The 23,668-nt window shown below is 37.8% G+C and overlaps 1 protein-coding gene across 4 annotated transcripts in view; it reads left to right on the top strand.

Annotated features, from left to right (window-relative positions):
- The window catches only part of vps13b (vacuolar protein sorting 13 homolog B), a 311,731-nt gene that overhangs the window by 58,520 nt on the left and 229,543 nt on the right, over window positions 1–23,668 (top strand). For all 4 annotated transcript variants that reach the window (XM_015029616.1, XM_015029614.1, XM_015029612.1 and 1 more), the window contains 2 exons: window positions 14,062–14,196; window positions 15,339–15,518. In XM_015029616.1, the coding sequence (XP_014885102.1) occupies window positions 14,062–14,196; window positions 15,339–15,518 (315 nt within the window). The remainder of the gene's footprint in view (window positions 1–14,061; window positions 14,197–15,338; window positions 15,519–23,668) is intronic.

The raw sequence follows: 23,668 nt of genomic DNA, 5'->3' as shown, positions 1-23,668 counted from the left end.
TTTTAATATAAAAAAAAAATATTTTTTTCTTTTAAAAAAAAAAAAAAAAAAAAAAAAAAAAAAGCAAAGTTATAGTATAAACTTTTACAATCTTATCAGTGACTACTTTATGTTTTTCCTTCTGTTTGTGTGTGTAAGATTAAGTGCTATTTCCTCTGGACTTTTCAGTGTCACACAGACTTTTAGATAAGTCTTCATTTTACTATAGATTTGCTTTTAGTGCTGCAGACACTTTCAAAGAAAAAGTATCCCTCTACTTACAATGATAAGTATTTGCAACTCCAAATGGTTCCACATGTGAATTTTCTTGGTTTTCCTCATGCAGTTATGAGCTAAGAAGATCAACACTGTAATCCCACTTGATATAAAGAACAAAGTATTTAGTTATAAAACAAAGACACATTCACATGTTTAGTTTTATGTGGGTGCATCTAAAATTTCTTTAATTGAGCTTAGGTTTTGAAATCTTGTTTATGTACCTTGAATGAAGAAATGAGTGAGATGTATGTGAGGGATATGAATCAGATTAGTAGAGTAGTAAAGTTCTTTATGAATAAAGCTGGATCGTTAATGCCAAACAAATTCAGCTGAGAAATCTGTAGCTGACTATAACTTATAGTGAGTTGGGTCTTGTGAAACATTTTACAGTTATTTCTCAGGGCTTAACTAAAGTGTGAGACTATGACTAAGAACAAGTCACTCCGAGTGCAGCTAGTAATCTGGAGCCAATTCTTTAAGCAGGGGTGCAAAAGATTCTGCAAATTTTCTCCAGATACATTGAGTTGCAGAAGACTGTTAAAGATGTACTTTTTTTTTTTAAATGAAAGTTACAATACCTGTTATCAAGTGTGAAATCATGTAATGCTTCATTTCACCAAGAATCCCTTAAGGGTTAATTAATAAATGTTAACCCTTTTTAAAGAAAAGGAGGAGAGCATAAATTGAACAAAACAGTAGCACGTCTTATGACGGTAGCATCTGGACTGTTCTCTGGAGGGCCAGGGATTTTCCAACTCATTAGGATCATGTTGTTTGGTATGCTGTCAACATTCTCCTTCAGCCAGGCCAGCTAAGCTACCTTTTTCACTGTTGTGTGGCTGCCAAAATGTATGAAACTAGTCTCCCATGAAGTGAAGTCAAATATTCCTCTTCCCCCATTTTGCTGTTTTCTTGGAATGTGTCTTGAAAAGTGACATGGAGAAACATTTACACATCTGGCCAATATGCTGGCAGGTCAGAAAAAGTAGGGTGGGGGGGGGTCTTAATAGGAGGACTGAAGTCTCAGAATGCATGAGAGTGAAGGGGAAAAAGGTGATGCATTAGGTCAGAATCTTTTAATAAGGAAAATACTCACCATAAATTATATAACCAAAACCAAATATTTTGGATTGTGTATCTCCATTTGAAGATGTGTCTATATTTTCCTTGCAATCCTCTTTACCCACACTAATGTGAGTGTTGTAGTTAAGTGGAAAATTAAAAGTGAAGAGGATGAAGAAAAGTAAGGCCGACCAACTTGAATTTAAAAAACAAAAACTTGTTTACTTTCTGACCTTGGTTGTTCCTGGTGCTGTGCAGAAACCACTGAGTTTCCCCTGGGAACTTACCTTTCCACTTACTTTTTTCAGCAAAATAATCCAGTCCTTTACCTGGTACAGGTTAAGGCTTGCCATGACTCCCATAAAGATTTATATTCATAACAATATGTGTTTTCAATGTACTACATTTGCAGTGCTCAAGATGAGGCTGAAAAAATATAGATAACAAAGCATTTTAAACATGTGGTTTTGTAACATTTTAGGAAAAGACTCCCTCTCTTCTCCTTTTGATGTTGCTGAGCCTTTCAGTGGTGGAAGGTGTTTCATATTGAGGTCTAGCTGACAGCACAGTTGGTCAGTGTCCTTTGTGAGGGAGAGCTATTTGCATATGGAGTACATTTAGTTAGAGGGAAATCAGACTGTTTAGTTGCTGGGGAAACATTTCTGCTCCAGTGTTATTTGCATGCTTCTGAAGGTTAATCTGAAGACTTGAGATAAAGAAAAAATTGCAACGCCAATAAAATGAGTTCAATAGGTATGTTTCCAATGTCACATGAATTTTGAGCAAACTTTTAAGATGTTGCAAAAAGAGGAAAAAAAGGGAGTCAGGTGTGTTTCCAGCTGTTGGTTTGGAGCAAATCAACCAGGACAGTGTTTAAACGCCCAGGGAGCAGTGGCATTTTTGAACAGACATCTGTAATGCATGACACTTTGTTTTTCAGTCATCTATCTGTGGTGAGTAAGAATCTGTAATAGCTTTGTGCTGTTAGATGAACAAATGGGGTCTATTTTCTCCAAGTTTTTGATCTTCGTTGCCGTTATGACTACTACATACTCCTTAGCTCCTTCGCTTCAGTAACTCTGGCTCAAGTTTATTAGAGTCTTTTGTAGTCGAGCTGTTTTCATCTTTATTTCCCTTTGAATTTTATTCAAAGTTATATTATTTTTGTATTTTTTCTTTAAAGTTTGATAATAAATTTCTTCTGACATGGCCTCACCTAATGGTAATCTATTTCTCTCCTTTTAACTTTCTGGATATAGCCATGGTTAAAACATTTGAGGTCCCTTTGTGGCTAGTGGAGCAGCAGTAGTAATAGTGAGAAAGTAGGGCCAGTAATTCCTGTCTGCTTTAGGGCAATATTACACCCTGATTCCACCACACACTGACCACACTGACCTCCCACACATTGCTCAGATCTCTATGCATCTGTGGGAGAGGGTAGTGTGCTGCTTCTGCATTGTGTGTGTGTGTTTCTGAGTTTACTACTACTACTAAATAGAACTGCGAGTATATAAACATGTAATTTTGTTGAAGCACAAATCCTCTTATGTTAGCTGTAAGCTTAGTAGTAACAAAACTGCGTCAGCTGTTTCAACATTTGTAGTATCTTAATTCTCGACGTGCATACTTGATAAACTTGACTTTTTCTTCACATCTCCCTTGTCTTGAAGGATCATTTGAAAAGACAAAGGTAAGATGATTTAAATCATCGCAGCACTCGCTTTTCCCAGCAGTGATTGATTAAACTTTGATCCAGCCACCACAGCTGCTTTTCTGGCCACAGAACTCTGTGGTGGTCTGGTCTACAACATGGTGAGGGGGAGGTACTGGTAGACGTCGGTGGATGGTGGTCACCAGCCATGTTCTGGATGATTGCCGGGGGATATATGAGCTGTGACATAGCTTTAGCATGACAGATCCTCAGGAGAAAGAACAGAGGAAGAGAGAGTGAATGCTTTAATGAGCAGAATAAAAAATGAAAAAGAAAAGGAACCTGAAGGCTGAAAGGGAAAGTGACAGGATGAGGGAAATAAAGCAACTTAAGAGTTTGGGACCAACATCAGTGCCCAAAGTTACAACTGGCCGTTGGTTCCCTTTATTACACACAGCTCTGGCGCCTCTTTGAGTGTCAGATTTGGCATAAGGACAAAGAGACAGATGTGTACCTACCTTTATCATTTCTGGATCATATGTGCACTTTTGAACTCACACCATGTGATCCCATTTAGGGCAAATGACTCAAAAAATGTTGAACTAGAGCAAGTCGCTGCTCTCACTTCATACCAATCAGATGGATGTTGATGTTAAAGAAAGACCTGGGATATTACGCACAGTGCAGTCATTATTAAAACAAGTAATTTGTTTGTGTTTCTTTTCACGCTTAAATCTTGAAAAGAGAGGCTACATTGTGGGCTTTGTAGGGTTGCTGATGACCAAAAGAAATGGAAAAAAAAAAGTCTTGCATCTCCTGAACTTGTTTGTACCTTTTTTCACACTAACATACTCCGTTGCTTGGAAACAAATGTAATTTCTGAGATCATGTCAACCATAGTTTTAACACATTTTTGCACTGCATGAAAAAGACTACTCCTCACATGGCCATCACTTCATACTCCTGTGATCTAACTGGCTTCAAGAGCCTCAGTCTGACGCAAATCCCCTTGTGATGCAGTGGTACAACATTGGTCTGTAACAGTTCCGTATTATTACAGGTGGAAAAGTGTCTATTTTCATATCACTTGGTCACCTCTGTAGTCTGATCTGTGGTATGCTGTGTTTAATGATGTCTATTCACAATGCTTATCCGTCTGTTTTTTTCCTCCCCCTTTTTTAAACTCACCTTTTTGTTTTTTTCTGTCTCTACTAGTTATCCTGACAGTAGAATGATCAGGGAGGGTTCAGTTCATTACCGAGTTGCTCTAATGAACTTTTTAGGAAACATGATGTTCAACATCTATTAATTGAGACAAGTTGGAGGTACAAGCCACTTTGCCTTGTCAGCTAATAAGCCCAGACAGTTTTTGCAATGATTGTTTGGATACATTTCAGTGTTTTACAGTGAGATTGAAAGACAGAAGGACCAGAGGTTTCCTTTGGTCTGTGGTTGTCAGAAATGTCAGTAAAGAGATGAGGAATTAAATGAAAGCCCTAAGATGTCTGTTTCAGCGTAGTCTGGCCCCTCACTCAAATATCCATACTTCTTTGAAGAGGTAACTTATTGGTTTGGGAGAAAATTCTTCCTGTCTTCTTGTCTGCTTCACAAATTGACATCAGGACAAGAAGAAAGCTAGAGGGAAAGGAAAGAGAATGGGCTTTTTCATCTACATGCAACCTTATTTCTGACATTAAAGACACGTTATGTCAGCATCAGAGAACTGATAAATAAATCTTGCATGGAACTTGAGACAGTTCTTGTCAATGAAAACTTCAATGGACTACAGACGGCCTTTATTCCATCCATGGCAGATTGTGATGATGTTTTAAGTCACTCCAGACTCGATCTTTCCCTACATTTCTTTTGTCTTACTGAAGCTGTCTGCACCTTCACTGTTGCTCCTTTTAGTCACAAGCTAACAAGTGATGCCAGTGGAGTCAAGCGTCAGAGTTTGCTGACTTATGATTAGACTTCCAAATGCTTAATATGTTTATATTTAATGCCATTAATGGACCTCAAAGTGGCTTCTGTTTCCTCCATCAAAAAAAAAAGACATATTTATTATTGTGATGGTAGTTTTGATTGTGGCAAACCCAGAGTTTTCTTCCTTTACCATGCTAACCATGTCCTCACCACTCTGAGTTTCAAGTTCCCACATGCTTCATCCAAAGTCAAAAAGTAGTCACGCAGTCACATGGTTTCAGGATATTGGCATACACACACCTTTCATACGACGCCGTAGACCATCTAGGAAAGACCCCTCCTGCTTCTCTTTACGTACTGACCCTACCTGCCATTCCCACTCCCTCCTTGCATTCTCTATTTTGCTTTTATAAAATGGTCACGAAGAGAGTGCCACACTTTTTTGCAACGAGCCTCCTCCATGGACAATGACATTACAATTTCCATCCAAGAGTTTTCAATCTTTTTATTGTAGTAGTTATTTAGTGAACAACTGTACAAATGTACACAATTCCTCACCAGATTCCTCAGATTCCTTTAAATTATTCATGCCTTCTCCGGATACAAAAACCAGATAGTGGAAGAAGACTAGTTGCAGAGAAAATTCATAGCAAAAATAAACAGCTGAGCACATTCCTCGATAAAACACAGAAACTCCTGACCAATCACACAACACTTTGAGCAGATATGAACAAAATGAAGCTTTTATTTTTGTCATGCTTCTATATCAATGAAAACCTATTTATACACTTTTGATGCAATATGTGGGAGCCTTTAGCCTTCCAGTCACCAAGCTCAGGTTTGAACAATGGACAGCCCTCCCAGGTGACCAGTAGTTAAAAGTTTCAATTTATGGCAAATGAATTGTCATAGATTACCATGTAGTGCATCCAAGATGTCCTTTGTGATTGCGATAATGCACACATTCATATTGTCATGACTGAGATTCAATATTTTGTGCAAAATGTAAAATAGACAAAAATGGACTGATCTTATATAGTACTATTTCAGTCACACTCACCTTTCCTAGCATTTAGAAGGTACCAAAATGTGTTTTAATGTTTTATTCAGTAGTGGCTCACAACTTTGTCTTGGAAACGTAAATATTATGCAAATTTACGTACTGTGGCCTTGGTTTATAAAATATCAGAGGTAACGACTTGTTGACTATTACAGTGTCAGTACCTGCACTTCTCTTGATAGTATTTAAATAAGCACAGCAAAAGATGTGAAAGAATCGGCGAAAAGGAAGAGTTATGAGAGCCCAAACCAATTCAACAGAAGCCTTTATTTTGATCTGATAGGAGATTCTTAAAATTAAAAGCATATAAACTTTTTTATGGTTTGGTTGATTAATGGCAAAGATTTTTCAAGAGTTCTTAACATGAATCATCTAGGACATGAAACAAAATCCACTGTGAGAATAATATGTTTTAAAGCACCCGGAGCAGACTCTGGATGTTACCAAGTCCTAAATTAATGACAGACTGAAATAAATCTGTTTGTATTTATTTCATCTTGTAGTGTCTACAGAGCTGACTCCCTGCTGAGAGCCAATGGTCCCATCTGAGGGTAGTGACTAGTGCCAGCCGAGCACATAGCTCCATGTCAAAAGGCCATAAATTTCCTCTGTAACACCCATTGAAGTGCCTCACCAGTACTAAAACCTCAGTCTTGGCTACCACCACACACAGACCCAGCAGTTCCCTCAAAGCTTAGATATAAATATTGATCCCCATGGATTATTAGTAAACAAGAATGCTTTGCTTGTTATTTTATTAGTTTTCTCTCATCAAGAGAAAATGCACAAGTAGTAGAGCCTTTATGACTTATAGATACACAGGGGTGTTAAGATCTGAAGCGAGGGAGAGCACAGAGTATTTCCAAGTTGCTTTTAAGCAATAAAGAGACTGGTTTATCGTCATTAGCTGTGGTGTGTTGTTTCGAGCATCTGTCTCACTGGAACCACACTGGCATTCTATCCTGGCTGCTACTTCAAAGCTATAATGCCCTTGTTTCTTATAGCCAAATTTGTCAGGGCAGCATTAAGCTGAGTATATGAGTAACGGAAGGACTACTGGAAGGACTACTAATATACTTGATCCTCATCCAATACTGTCTCACCACTGGTTAATTAATTCCCTCCAAACGGCAATGTGGGAATGACCTAGTTTGCAAAAAAAAAAAAAAAAAAAGCCTTTCTTCCTTTTTTTCCCCTATATGTTCTGTCACATTTTTATCTCTCAGGCACTGTGACTTTTAATTTATTTTTTCCCTACACACTCCTCTGTTCCACCCCAATGTCTGCCAAACCTTGCTTCCTCGGCACATTAGTGTTTGCCAAATTGCTTCCGCATGAAGCCTACTTAATTGTGGTAATTCAGTGGCAGGGAAAACCATGGCTTGAATGCAGAGAGAACATATGTCACTGTTTTAGTGGACAGACAAAAAGGCAGGCAACACCTGGAGGGGATGGAAATTATGAAAACTAGACCTCCAGCTTGTGCTACCACCAGCACTTAGACCCCATCACTGCCTTTATTGCAATGATTGTCCTAAGCACTGAGTTGTGCAGTTGTTGTAGCCTCTGTTCAACGAGGCCTGGCAGTACTTTTCTCAGTTAGGGAAAAACACATTTACATTTGTATGCATTTGTCTGTAGACACTCGTTCGCTTGACTCTGTGTTTTGATGTACATTCACCCAACTGTGTTTTTTATTGAATATTTTGGTGAAAACATTTTGGAGTCTAGATTGATTCAGTGGTTTTAGTATTTTCAACTATTTGAAGAACTAGTGTGCTTTGAGCAGACCTGTGTGTGTGAGGTTGTGTTGATTGTTGTGGCTTTTCTTATAAATGGCTCATTGTCTTCCTTTATCCAAGAACAGTGTGTGATTTCTTAGTGCTGGTGAAGCCTCAACAGTGATGGGTGTCATGGCTGTCATTTAGCTGTACTTGGACTTGACATTTTTTCTTAAACAAGCCCACTAACTAAAATTCTAAACATATAATACAGTTAAAAAGACAATTATCTCAACTATATTAAGAGTTGGTGACATTAGAAGCAGTACTTCTATGAGAACTGCTCTTCTCTGAGCTTTAACTGCAGGAGAAATCACTACTGGTTTGCCTTGTCTGTTTTCCTGTCCCACTCTCCTGCATGTGTCTGTATTTCTGCTGTGTGTCAGTTCTGGGCACGATGCCAACAGACCTGCTCCTACTTACTGCTTCTACTACAGCCCCTCCTGACTTAAGAGAGACAGTTATTGTTTCTGCATCAGCACTTAATGGCTCAGCTGGCTGCTTTCAGGCTACCCAACTTGTCTATGTCTACCTCTTTTTCTGTCAGCCCCCTCGTTGCTTTAGGCTCAATGCCAAGCTGGAGGGTTGTAGTACTCTAGCTTCTCTATATTTACCTTCATATCATGGTTTGGCAATAATGTACATCTTACTAATCATTTGCCATCAGTTACCGAAGAAATTAATACATTTACTATGGACTGATGACTTTCACTTAAAGTAAAACAAACTTGTTTTTCTCAGAATAAGTTAGTGTTACACTTTGAATTTCTTCAGTCCAATGGTAGATATCAACATGCCACTTGACCAATCACATCCTGAAACACAAGCTGGAGGGGAAAAATATTGACACATGTTCCAAAAAACCCAACTCCTGACTGTTGTTGATAGTAGCAGAAAATTGAAACGTACCTTAGCTCTGCCATATTCAAGTTAAGAGTTCTTCCTGTTGATTTCCTTTAACTCTTGTCCAAGTCATTTTTGCTTTGTTGCAGTGGATTCGAGAAGCAGTGTCTGTGACTCTTGTTATAAACTTTTCTGGTTCTGCACTTACACACTTCTGAGTTCCCTTTGCTTTTGTGTCAAAATTGGGTCATATGTTTACTCTGAGATGATCGAGTTCTGATGTTTGTTAATCAAGTCAGAATAATCCAGGTCTGGTTCTTGATGCTTTGAAAAATTTATTTGATTTCCCATCTATACTCTGTACTAAGACTTTTAGATGTCTGAAGTGTAAGTTCACAATCCGGATGACTTACATGGAAGAGAACTATGGTTTTTACACTTTGAAGGAAGTTCCTCAGCTCTACAGCTCAATGGTTGAGTCAGGAGTGCTTAGTGGAGGAACATTCACTGAAGAGGTTTACAGATGGAAAACACGTAAACAGGCAGAAAATCTTTTATGTGGCTTGGTCATTCCATAAATACTCGCATAGTTGTGATTTTAGAAAGCACAAGTGAGGAAAAGAGGAAAACATGAGCATAGCTGTTGTTGTGGTTGCTTACCATCCCCTGCAGCTGGCTTATCATTAGTGCATTATTGCATTAATGCAGTTTTTGTGCCAGCATTTAGGCCTGGAAGACAGCTGTCTGGAAACAGTGCAAAAAACAAACATAGTACTTGCAGTGCTCCTGATCTGCTTTTAAAATCTGCCACTGACTTTCCAGGTCCCATATGGAATAAAAAGAAACACTCAGGACGCTTCAGTAAAGAGGAGACAGACTGATCATAAGACACTTCACAGGAGTTAATTCTCAATTATTTTATTTTTATCCAGCTTTCAGTGGATCTCATTCGCTGAATAATAACGTAAAATAGCTGACGAGGGGTTTTTTTTGTACTCATTCCAGTCCTCACAGTAAGCACTAGTGGACCATACAGCTTACTGATTTTGACTTTTGTCTTGGTCTTATTTCTATAAATTAGTGTTGTTTTACTGACTTCCTTTTGCTCTTTTCCTCCCGTCCTCTCAGCACATCTCATTGAGGCTTAGTCAGGCAGTTGCCCTCTTTCTGTCTGACGGAGTACTGTAGCCTCTGACCCCTAGCTGTGTGTTTATGTACCTCTTGCACCTGCCTTTGCTTGACGACTAACAGCGCCACACATACATTCACTTGGTCTCTTAATAACACGCAGAGACGAACAGACACACGTCTGGTTGTGTTACACACACATGCACCTTGCACACATACGACACACAGAATGCCATTGTTCAAGCTGACAAAATTACCAACCCTTGTTTTTTCACTCTTCCTGTTCACCCCACATTTTTATAGTCCAACAGCTGGACAAAACATTTTCGAGAGCCACCCACACCACTTCCCAACGCCCTCCTCCTGTTCAGCAGCTACCAACCCAGCAGGTGCGCTGTGCCCTTGAGGGCGTCTACGTGGGCAGAAGGGATGTGTTATCGTGATACCCCTGGTGCCATTTATCCACAGCATGTTGGAGACTAATTATTAAAAACTTAATTTAAACTCAGACTGTTCAAAAGCAGATTAATAGTTTAAGACCACAGTCTTAAAACTTTTAGTTGTCCTGAGGAAAGTCTCTAAAAGACTGGTTGGGGTGGTTGGGAATTAAAAAAGTTAATTGGTAAACACAAAAAAAGTTTCACCTACACAGAGCCAAAGGATTGAACAGGAGGTCTGTAAAAACCGATACTTGACCCAGATTACGGCCCTTAATGAAGAGAAGTTTTTAAAGAACAGAAAACAGAAAAATCTTCAAATCTCCTCCTACACCACAAATTCTGTTGTTGGACTTTTCAAGGGAGGACCAAACATGGCACATTCAAATGTGGTGGCAAGTTTAATTTTCAGACAAGAAAATTCACTTTTGATGGTTTTCATGGTTTCCAACATTGATGGCATGAGAGGGAAATCCCCCTTGAGATGATGTCTGTACAAAACAGTGGGGGAGGCTCACTCGCAATCCAGAAGCTTTTTTTCTTCAAAGGAACTAACAAATGTGGTTAACTATGTGGATCGCTTGACTGAGAGCCCTCGTCATTACGACGATGACTGGATCTTTCAACAGAACACTACAGTTCTGGGCTTCTCCCAGGAGAAAAATGTCCGTCTTTTGGGTTATCCTGCATATCTCTCTGATCTAAATCATGTAGAAAATGTTTCTTAAAGGATGATGAGAAATTCTTGCAAAATCTGATTTCATGTAGGTTTTTTGATTCTATGGACTGTTGGCCAGCAGATGAACAGACAGTTTTTAGCTCCATTCTCCAGTTTTGTTTTTGAATTTTGTAGCTCCACTTAGAACTGGGTGACTCCCAGTTCCTAAACTGGAAAATGCTAAATGTGCTAAATGTGAGTCCTTCTAATTCTTTCTCTGGTCTTACGACTTTGATTGTGTGTTTGTTTGTTATATCCAGTGGAATACAAAACAAATCACAACGTATTAAACTAATGTAATACTGAAAAGTTACATGGAGAAATCACAGATATGGTCTTAATGCTTCAGCGTACTACTAGTTTTTAATGACAGTTATGCGTTTACTTTGATAATATAAAAAGCATGTGTTGTTTACTAGCAGCTGACAATGCATCCAAAATATATTAAAGTAATTTAGTTTAGAAAAAACAATGTCCAATAGAAGTGCATTATTAATTTGGATTTAAACATGTCCACGCTGGAATGTCTTCCCACTGCTTTCGTCCTAAATAGACTGGAAGCTGTTAAAGGAGTAAGCAGCCAAAATCCCAGAGCGACATGCGGTACTGTTCTGTTTGACTTGCAGGTATGTTAAAGTGTGTGGCAGAGAGACTTCAGCTGGGTTATTAACGTTACCATCTTCCATCTGGGCGTATAGAGGGCCTCTCAGACAGCAGGTGAAGAGGTTGATTGGTAATTTGTCTGAAAGAGAGAGAAGGGAAGTCAGTGGTTAGGGATTTTAGCAATTTCCCAGCAATTCCCTTGGTTAAGTGTGGTATTTGTGGTCAACTCAAATCCTGCCATCCATGTCTGCGTGCTCGCAATAAAAATACATTTGAGCTACAGTTGAAATCAACTCAAACCACCAAGAGATCGTTTCATCTGGTGTTTGTTGTCATTTCATCTTGGAATTAAAAAATATTTTGCATTAATGTATTGTACTTTATTAGTACCACTGGAATGTATTGGTTGAACATTCCACTGTTTTTATGCATTAAGATCAGAAACTTTTACTGTTTCAAATTAGGAGTTTCAAGCTTCATTGCCAAATGAGTTGTTTTTTTAAATCTTGTTTCTTCTTTTTTTTTTTTTTTTGGTCATGGTTCCCCAACTAAACTTTGTATATCTTGCATTCCTAGAGAGGAAAACCCTTCCAAGCCAAACAAACCAGCCTGTGTTCTCAGCTGAGTCACTTGACATTAAAGTGACATTTGGGGGAAATCTTTAGCACAGAAGTACACATACAGAAAACTTAAGTTTGTTTTAAGAAACGTACTGATAATGTGTTCATAATGTTGAAATAAATTTTTAATCTTTGGAATCATAGATGTATGAAGTCCAGACTAGGGCTGTTGAAAATGAATATTTTAGTAATCGAGTAATCTGTCGATTATTCTTACGATTAATTGAGTAATTGGATAAAAAAATTGATAAAATATTTACTGGTATATCCGGTAAACACCGGTGTTACTGTTCACTTTGAACCAGCAGCTCCCGGAGGAGAAAAGCTGCCGTACTCCAGGCATCACGCCAGTCATTTTAAGGACAGAGCGTTATTAGTCCCACAAAAACGATGAAAACCCGGGCATTATCATCAATCAATGAAATCCCCACAGACTGAACTCGAAAACTGGACATTATGCTGCTAACACTTAGCTTTTGTCAACAACTCATAGGCAGAAGTGAGAGGCGGTGCACAATACTAATAATGTCCCGCCCGGAACATGGTGCACTAAATAATAAAACATAAATTGACGAAGCTTCGAGGCAGATAAACTTTCCTCAAGGGATTTCAATAATCAAGGTACTGAAATTATTCGAGGAGTCGTTTGAGCTCTAGTCCAGACCATAATTAACTCCTGAAGGAAAGAAATACAAATTGAAATAAGGAATATAGTTTGGGGAACAAATGTATGATTTTATTTCATTTTTTGTTTGCTTTCTAAACTAAAACAGAACAACCAACTAACATCTTCTTCAGCATTTCAATATTTTGCTACTGGGATATTTCTGACGTTGGGTGATTGATGAAACACAGAAGAGGATGTGTTGGAAAATAACTCAATGGAAGAGAAATTATTAGGATTTCTGTTATTGCTTTCAAAATTTTTGCCTGCAGTCTTTTACAGCTGTCCACAGTACTGCTCTTCTCCTTATTCATACAGAACCGTCACATTAATCAGTTGGGAAGTAATCCCCAGTTAAATGACGTCCCTTTTGTTTCGTTTAATTAAATTTTTTCTATTCCCTGTGCAACTTCTACTTGGTTTAACCTTATTGTTCTTTTGTGGCATTTTGTTCTGCATTTTAGATTTGTTCATCTCACATGTCACATGTTCAACATGTTACAAAAAACCCAAAACATCTGTAAACTCGGTAAGAAAAAAAGTGTTGACTGCTTGTCGGAAATGAAGAGGTATTACTGTAAGAGGGGATTGTTTTGAAATATCCTGTAAAGTCTTGTTGGAAATGGTGATGTAAGAATGCAGTGTCTTTCCCTTGGCCAGTTTGTAGCTCAGTGGAAGAATGTGTCAGGTGATGGATGGATCTTCCTCCCTTCTCTCAACAGGCTTTTTGGCAGAGGACACCATTTACTTTATAATGCTTTTCAGTTATCCAGCTAGTGTTTAACCTTCCTCTGCTTTTATGTGCTTGAAACGGTTTCTGACTATAAAAAACATTGACATAATTACTTTTGGTATGAAAACTCTCCCACCACACACACACACGCACATCTGCGAGTTTCACACTCTTTAGCACTGTTGAGTTATTAGGAAACAAGATTAGATGATGTAATTTTTAATTATATGTCCTGTAGGTGCAATTATTTCTCTTTACAATAATTTTAGTTTCAGTTCTCTGAAAAATATAAACCCTTTAAAATCACTCAGTTTTAATCTTTGGGCTCTTCAATGTATGCATGTAGTATAATATGCACATGAATATGATGCGTTTGGTAAGAAAAGGTACTTTTTGTTTGTAGTAGCCACTACCAAACACATTCTGTTTTTTAAATGCATTTGTTAGTTGTTTGTTACATAGCATCTGGTTGGTCAGTTGTAATTAAAATCCAATCAGATAAAAACAAAGCCACAGAAGAAGTTTTTTAAAGTTGCAAGACTGCAGTTCATATTCACTTTTTTATTTTTTTTATTAGGTGTGAAATATCCAGGCCCGTCACCGACTCTCGAGGGCTTGGTCCAAAATCTGGAGCTGAAGTTCTGCAGCCGTGCGATGGTGAAATGTGCCTCAGGAACTGTGGGAGCTGTAAAAGTGTGCGCCAGGACCCCAGGTGTGTACAGCTGTGCCCTGTTAAAACTTTACTGCTTGTGTAGGAGGGAAAGAGTGAGACAGACTAGACTCTTCCTTTACTTTCTTGAAGTCATACTTTTACATGCTCCAGTCTGTTTCTATCCCTCTCTTTTCTTTAGTCCACATTTTATCTTGATTTCTTTCCAGCTATTTGATTCAGCCGCTGTTTTCTTCCGGATCTGATGTCGCTGGGCTGTGGTCACGTCTTTGATAGGACGGATGTTATTGAAATAGTGTCATAGCGAAAAGTTCACAAGTTCAAAATGCACACATGATGCTGGTTAGATTAGACGTAATGCAGCTGTAATTATAGAAACATATAAAGATAAAAGTGTGCATAATAAATTTTGGTAACTTTAGTATCTGGGATTCACAGAATATTCACTGCATGAAATAATTCACTACTTTAGCAGAAGATGACACTGTTTCATTACAGCTAATATTCTGCCCTGCATTTAGAGTACAGTGTTTGGTTTCGCTTTGACCGTTTAAACAGTGAATGGACTGAATCTATGCAACACTTTTTAGCCATATTTACCAATCAGAGAGCTTCATACTAGAGCCACACAGGCCCCCCCAAAAATGCACATTTTTATAAACCTGGGCAGGAGAACGCTGGAGTCAAACCTGCAACTTTTGGATTGAGTATTTTTCTTTTCAGTAACAAGGAATAAGCTACAAATGTTCATCATATTTTTCCTTATGGATTTTACTGTATGCTTAGTTTTTATGATGCATGGTATTTTGACCCAAATTTTATGCAGTACTTTATTTTACCTTTTCATTCCAGACTTTGTTTTAAGCTTTAGTAAGAGTATAATTGTGTTATGATTGTTTTGAATTGCTGTGATAACATGCATCACAAGGTTGTAGCTATTAGCTCTTTTACCTTGCAGCTAGTCGGTCCTGGATTGAAAATAAAAAAATAATAACAACAGATAGAAGAGAGATGCTGTCTTGGAGCATATCGATAAACGTTTTTAGATAAAGTGGTACCTTGGGATCCAAATTATATTGCTCCAAATAAAGGTCAAAGACTAGATATCCTGCCAGCTGTTGGCTGGGAACTCAGAAATAGGACAAGCTAAGAATTTTGATTTAACCTAAACTCTTGTCTTTCAGGTTCTGAGGAGGGCATAAAGGAAAAGCTGGTTCCACTTATTCAGGGCCCTTCTGACACCAAAGAGCTCCACATGAGTCGCTGGCTTAATGAGATTCGCAAGCCCGAATCTTTATTGGCGCCGGACCTGCTGGCATTTTCTGTACAAGTGCCTCAGCAAGGAGATGATTGCAGGAACTCAGGTAAAAGAACGATTATTTGGCTCCAAAGATGAGTTGGTTTTAGACTGTAGAGGTGGGAAATCAGATCTTAGGAGGGACACCAGTGTTGTAGAAATGTTGTTTAGATACTCTGTTCCTGTACAGACCTAACTGCATACACAAATTTAAAACTAGAGGCGTGGGAAGGAAAAAAAAAAAAAAAAACATCCTCTTTTCAAGACTTGATTGATTTCTGCAGTGCCATTAAATGCATTTGTTTTGCAGCTGTAACAAATACTGGAGTTTTTAAAGTAATGTACAGTTTTTTTTACAGAGTGTTGGTTTTGTCTCTATTGACATTGGATAAATGTAGGAATTCTGGTAAATTCTGTTTAGTGCATGGTTTCAGATTATTACTTTGATTTAGTAGGCATATTACTTCAGCGAAGCAGTGGCTCATAAACTAAAGACATATTTTTTGAATATTAAAACCTGACATAAACACAAAGCAGAAGTCTGAATAGAAGCATAAAGGGACAGTGAGGCCAAAGATGAAGTTGATGAAGTTGGGCTTTTGAGTCCCTAAAGAAAAAGTTATATCCCCAGCAGATGTTTAACTGTGGAGCTCTGCAATCCTTCTCTATATTGCCTCTTCTTTTTTCCAGTCTTTTTTGTTTAAAGTGTCTTTATTTCGTTCTTCTTCAGTTTGTCCAGATACCTATTTTTTATCATGTGGACTCTCTGTACCTACGTCTATAATTTCATTTATTTCTCTTTAAACACATTAATGATTGGATTTTGTAATTGTTTAGTAATCTGATTTAAAGTAGTCTTTACCAAAAAGCAAATGGTGTAACTTTGTTTTATATTGTTCTGTGTAACTTTCTTGACCATACATGTTAGCACGAGTACATGTGCAAAATTTGAATTTGTGCCAGAAGTCCTTGTATATGAAATTCACCTGTCCATACAGGCATATAAAGGGGCACCCAAATTGATGGGCCGGGATTTTTCTCTTCGTTTCTGTTTTGCTGTGTGTGTGTGTGCGTGTGCTGGAAGAGTCTGAAAAGCCTGTGTGTGAGTGCAGGCAGTCTTAGATGTCCACTTAAAGGTCTGGTTTTTCTGGGCTTTTCAGCCCCACATCAAAGCCTTTGGTGTGTGCACAAGTCCCTGCTGTCAACCAGAGCTGACTGAGAGCCTATCAGTGAAATGTTTATGGAATGATAGATGTAACGCCTCGTTCTGCCAGAGGTGAAAGGTGGTCCAAAAAAAAAAAAAACTAAAAGGCTGCAGCCTTTTGGAGTTCATTCTCTTTGCTACTAGAGAGCCAATTTAGGAGATTAAGTGATTGTGACATTTCAAAGTCAAGAGATTACTTGGTGTATGTTAATGTATATATAAACCTTAGGATCTGGGTAAGCAAACTAAAGTAAGCCTTTCTTTCACTATAACCGTTGTGATAAAATATTCTGCAATAGACTTTCACTAATCGACTTTCATTGTCTGAATTACTTTTACTTTGTGGAAACTGTCATATTGAAATGCAATTGTTTTGTCATTTAAATGTCTTATATTTATTTTACTCTCCTCAAGCAATAGAACTGATAAACCTTAATTTGTACGTTCATGTTTTAGAAAATGTGAGTGCAGTTAGATAAGGTCTTGTTTTTAGTGTTTCACCTCCGTTCATACGTGTGACCTGTGTTCTGTCATTTCGTAGAGATATCACCAGCATTTGTCTTAAGGATCTTTTAAGTCTCCATTCATTATATTTTCCATTAATTAAAAATGAAAAATGTTTCCATCACTAGGATTCCACTTTCTATAATTTTCCTGGTCTGATATACATATTATCCACATTTGCAGCATGCATGTCTTTTTGCATTGGTTCCCCTATGAAACACTTGTAAGACAAATCACAAATGAGATGTAAATTGCCCATGTAAAAGCAGCGATGGTCCCAGTTGTTGACTTTCTGGTGGCACATTTAAGTAGGAACTTGGACAAATATTTTAATCATGTTGCAATCCCTCCTATTTTAATCTTTTTATTGAAAGACTGAGTAGTTTGGAAATATGGCCAAGGACATCTGTTTTCTGTCTCGTTGTTTACCAGTGACTTAAAACAAAATTCCAGTTTACTTAGAAAATGAAGGGAGTGGGTTGGGGTTTTGGATTGGTGGTTAAAGGAAGTCCTGGTACACTTGCAGAACTCCTGCAGATTGAGACGAATCTGTTTTCATTTAATTGAGTTGAGGTTGGAACGTTCTAATAAATTGAACACAATTAAAGGCTCAACTGTTGATGCTTAAGGCCCAAACAGCTCTGGTTTGAAATGTCCTCTGAGAAATTATCTTTGGAGGATGTGTAATTGCCTTTAAGCATTTTTTTAATTTACAAGGTCAGTTATGCGTTGTCTTCAAATTAAATTGTTCTACTGTTCTTAATAGTGATATATATGTATATGTTTTTTTAAAGAGTTTCTCTTTCAAAAAAGTCAAAAATTAACCGCTTTGTACATCACTAAAGAGAACGTAATTGACTCTGTTAATCGTTGTTTGCTGGACAGTAACTGGCTGACGGCTTCTCTCTTTGTTACTGATGATTGAGAAAACCAAGGTGAGGTTAGAGTAGAGGCACTAAAGGTCAGAGCCATGGTTTTCCAGAACCTCTTGAGTAGCAGCAACCTGCAGGTGTCTACTACCAGTACACACACCCTTCACTATGAGTTTCATTAGTTGAGGGACCAACAAATCGGGTGGGCTTATGATCAGAGAGAAAGGGAAAGAGGGGAATAGCATGTGTTTTCCCTAGGCACACCAGCAGCTGCGAGAGAATGATTTATGCTTTTCTCAGAACTCTGGGATCCTAAAATGTTACATTTAATCAAGCACACTGTGAACGGAGCAAATGTTAAAGATGTTCCCTATAAACCCCTCCTGTTTTGATGTTTTTTCCATACCATAGGATCTGTGGGAATGGGGCAACAAAGCGATCTTTAATCTCAGTTTAAAGATATTGAAAGGAATTATGAATGCAACACGAATATGGTCCTTTGAGAATTTCTTTGGCTCTATAATTATGATCACATTTAGTTCCTTCATAGATATGCATGATACTTTTTTCCCTCCAGTTTTAAAAATCTGAAAAAAAAAAAAAAAGTCAATGTCTTTATGCAGTCTGTCAACTCAATACTTACTGCTACCAGTGTTGCATATGTAGCACACATACTTTTAAGGGAAAACAATTTCCTCTTAAATAGCATGGATTGTTTAATCTTCATTGATTCTTCACACTGACTTGTATGGTTGGGTGTGTTCGTAGTGTGCATTAATTTAAGTGTCTTGAGGGATCTAGCCAGAGCAGTCAGAAACAGGTGGTACCTTATTCTGCTCTGGGCCTGTAGGACCCTAAGACTAATGAGAGCAGGTGGGAATGACTGCCTCCTTACTTTGATCGGACCATTTCACACATGCAGCTCACAGACACTCTATTATCCTCATTGATACATGGACACACGTATATGTAGAGGAAAGCTATGCAAATTCTTTCACTGTGAAACCAAAGCTTTTTGTAATGGAGGACTGACTCTGTAGATGGAGTGTGAACTGACACAGGATCTCCCTTGGTAGGCTACTCCATTACAATCTTTCAGAAGCCTGTCGTAGTTTTATATGTCCATCTATCATGTTATTTTCCCCTCCTCTGTATGCGTCCTCTCACTCCATAGAGTGTTAAATCAACAGTCTGGCTTTGTCTCAGGCAGCAGCCTGATGTCTTTAAGCTGCTGCCTGAACTTTTTGTTGCTGATGGATCTTCAGTAGACATAATGCTACTAAAAATACATTTCTTGTATGCTTTTGAAAACCCCCATGTGGCAATCTGTTAAACCCTTTGTTCATAAAGTTGGGTCCTGACCAAATATACCCTGAAGTGATTCTGAATAAATGAAAGATAAATATCATTTTCAGACAGTTCTTGGCGGTACATACATATACCTGTCAGGCAAAAGATTAAAACCTCCTGCTTAATATTGAGTACGTCTTCCTTCAGTCTCTAAAGCTGCTCTGCTCTGTAAGAGCATGACATATTTCGGCAGAAAATACCTTCAGCCCTTGTGGTTGTTACTTTTTTTTTGCCGGCGTAAAACCAGGTTCTGCTGCTGAGGTGCTTGTAGTTTCAGTTCATAACAAGTTTAGTTTTCAACTTTAGATGGCCACAAGAGAGCTGTGCCATTAAGTCATTACATGTTGGTTCAAGTGCGTTTAAAAATACAGTCGAACCTTTGAATGCAGACCATCTGTATAACAATTTTCATGTCATAAATAGTCATAAACATGAATGCCTCAGGACTACCCCAATTAAAAATGTTCTGTATATGAATCACGAGGATGTCAGCAAGCCAGCCAGCCCACTGCACCCTGGTGATCCTGGCTTTGTTTTACCAGTTAATGCTCCACATGCAGCTTGTGTGTAGTTTTCTCCCTCCTTTCGTAGGCCTGCCTCGAAAAGGAATTAATGGTAGAGGTGTGCTCTTCCAGAGACAGTTTTGAAAACAGTACACTACTTTTGTGCACATCACTGTCAAGCCATTTAAATGCACCAGAGGTCGGTACATAAGCAGTGCATTGTGACCTTTCCAAGCGTTTGAAAGTGCAGGCAGAAACAAATTGAAATAGACAAAGTTGTTTTTAATTATAAACCCATACATAGTGATGCATTTATTTTTGCCAACTCTTCCAGGCAGTTCGCATGGAATGCTACAAGTGTCAAATTATGTTGTTGTGCAGAAGAAACTAGGATGGGCAGCACACCATGATCACTTTCCTTAGCTCATTATGAAAGTTGTTTGTCCCCATACAAAAAAATTTACAACATAAATGAATAAAAAAAAATCTGTGTCACTCAAATTTTCATCATGTCAGTCAGGTGGGATGTCCAAGAGGAACACTATTTATTGTCTTTATTTCAGCGCACAATTAGTCTGAAAATTGATTGATATAGGACTAATGACACTGGAAATGACTTTAGTTTCGAGTGCTTTGCTTGTTTTGGCACAAGTGTTGGAACAAATAATTTTAATTTCCATTATCAGCAGACAAATGCAATTCCATATACACATTTTCAATAAGCAGTACATTTGTATTCAGAGGTGCCTCTATGATGTAAGGCATTAAATTGTGCTTTTGACCTCTTTTACTTTGAAAACAGTTTCCTCTTCTTAAATTTTTCCTGTGACGGTTCTCCCATTTGTCAGTTCAAACCCCCATTTTACACCAACACATTAACATGTCATCTCTTCTTACTTCCATTTTGTACTCGTAAACACCTTGTACTATTGTATGAAACCACTGGGGTTCAGTTCATGCATTTTTTTGCAAGCACAAATGAAATGGTAAAAAAAAGAGAGGCTCAAACATAATTTAATAGATTATTACTGAATGAAAACTGGTTACATAAAATACCCATTTTGATTTATTTAAATGCTCATCACTGTTTGGGTTAGTTGACTAACAAAATAAGACAGATTGTGACCTCTGATAAAAACCTAAGTAATAAGTGAACTCCTAGTGGTGGATATTATTTATTGAAACAATATAACTCAAGTATTCTCAAGTGCTCAGAGTCCATCCCCCTAGATATTAGAGAATGTAAATGGTTATGTTATAATACCACTCTCTGGTGTGTGTCACATGTATCAGTGTATTCCACATGAGCTGCTTCTGTCTGCTTCTCACTAATCTGCATTGTTTCTGCTTTGTCTGGTTTGGACATTTGAGTCACTAACGGGAGCTTGCTCCCTGATGTCAAAATGTTCAACATTAATGACGGGATAGTGTCTGTTTCCTTCTGGCAGGTAAAACACATAATTAATGTATTAAAGTAGAGCATAAAACCCACAGAAACTGAATAGTCCATATAGTGATTACAAATAGTTTTACTAACTTCTTCAGCTTTCTGGCTGCGGTGGGTTCTGATGACAAATGCATGGCTTGCAAGGCTGCTAAAATCCCTCTGAGAAGGAGGCCATCTTCATTTCTACAAATAAGCAATTCCTCCAATGTCTTAAAATATGAACTCTCTACATACTCCTGTGTAGTAGTAATTTAGATTTAAATTTACAATGCTTTCAGAGTCCCTTGTGTAGCTCCAGGGAGTTGTTAGAGGCTTGATTCTAGGATGCAAAATGTTTTTTCACTTCCTGACTACATATACTGTATACAGCTCAAACTTACTCTCGACTGAATGAATATCTGACAACTTATTGCCATTATTCTGCAATTGCACCAAAAGGGCTAGTGTGATATGCTGGTTTCAAGATGATATTTTAAAGCGTGTAAGCATACATAGCAGTAAGACATGGCGAGATAAATAAGGCTATATCTCTGAGTGATACATAAATATAAGTTCATCTTTGCATATTGTATAACCAACCATGTTTTGAAAAGATATTTATGGTTGATAAATAACAAGAGGTTCAGCCAACTCACATTGCTGTTGTGACTGACCAGCCTGTAGTTTGAATTCAGATAGTAAACAAAGTGAATGCACCATGCAGATATGCTTCAGAGAATATTAGATTTACAATTGTTTTTAACTGGATCATTCATTTTTTTATATTTGTTTAAAGTTTTTGACATTTCTTCACCAGACCAATCTTCACCGCTCCCACTCTGGTCATGTTTCGGCATTTAGTGTGTATTTCAAGCAAGGCAGATAATGTGGAGATTAGACCCAAGGGAACCAACTCAGAGCTGGCTGTTGGGATAAATCATGGCCGATTACTGGAGCTGTTCATCTGTGAAGTGTTGGGCTACTAAGACCACTCTCACAGAGCTTAAAGTCTGTCTGGAGCGTGAGGCTGAGGAACATGAATAGAAACGAGAAACAAGGGAGTGAAAGCTGAAGCTAGAACATGGTTAACGTTGGAGAGTTGTCTTGGCCTAAAACGGCTGCTAACTCTGCTCTGCACAGTTTTTTCTGAAAGCTTCCAGACTGTACCTGTTAAATTTTCTGTTAACTTTAAAGTAGATGACAGTAGTTCTCTATTGCTGTTTGCAAACAGAAGCTTAAAACCCACACATAGACTTTTACAGAGTTTGATCAAATCCACCAACCTTGAAGTGGAAATTTTTAATTTCATGAAGGGTTGACTTTAGCATCTCCACAGATGTGGAGAAAGAGATTCAGTCTTATTAAGTTTAAAATGTTTAATATTTGTCCTTTGATTAAAGCATTCACAACTGCCAAGGATTGTTGATTATTCAGCAGCATTCCACAGACATGCTGCTGCAACCACAGCATGTGTTTGTGAATGTACATTTACTGTTCCTGTGAGATGAGCAATAATAATTATAGATCTATAGATTATTTAAAACTTCTTTTGAGCTAAAGCTGTGCAGGAGTAAAATATGCTCAACATCAGGTAACAATGTATAATCATCCTGCTATGCTGCTCATCTGCAATTGAACCCACAGTTAAGTTGAAGATGGTTTGGCAAATAAATGGATTCCATTGTTATCACTGTTTTGAGATACTGGATTTTGGCTGATAAATCAAAATTTGCTACAAATATTTAAATTTTTTTTTCCACAGAAGTTTTAAACAAGTACTTTGTGGTAGTTAGAAGCCTAATCCTAAATTAGCAGGTGAGTCAGAAACGAAGACTTAGGTTTTGAGTGTGAAAACGGGTCATTCTGGGTCACTGCAGTTTAACTTCTATAAGCTGTGGTCTTGGTAGGGCAGTGTCTGAGGAAAAAGTAGAGGCAATTAGCCTTTTATACTGTGTGAAAGTAGAGATGATGGAAACTAATCGGTCTCATTAAGAATATCTTTGCAAAGGCTCCATAATACATACAATGGTTGGTGTAACAGTTAAAAAATGTTAACTGTTTTATCACATTTATTGTGAATTTAACTTTTAGCAATGAAAAATAATTTGGACACTGCAACAAAACACCAATGAATTGATATTTAGCAAACAAAATATTGTTTGTCTTGTTTTCATAAATTTAGTGGGTTATAACTCCAATAAAATGTAAGAAGTTTGTGGAAGGATAGCCAACACACTTTGACTCAAATAATGTGAGCCTTAGTGTATGTATGGTGGGGTATATTCTCAATCATCCAGAAGATGACAAAATTGAGTACTTGGATAATATTGTAGTTTGGACTCTAACTTATAACCCATG

The sequence above is a fragment of the Poecilia latipinna genome, unplaced genomic scaffold, assembly GCF_001443285.1.
Source record: "Poecilia latipinna isolate Pla-1442-1.1 unplaced genomic scaffold, P_latipinna-1.0 Scaffold158, whole genome shotgun sequence".
In the NCBI taxonomy this organism is placed as follows: Eukaryota; Metazoa; Chordata; class Actinopteri; order Cyprinodontiformes; family Poeciliidae; genus Poecilia; species Poecilia latipinna.
Note: the sequence above shows the minus strand (reverse complement) of the source record. Positions and strands in the feature narration are given on the sequence as shown.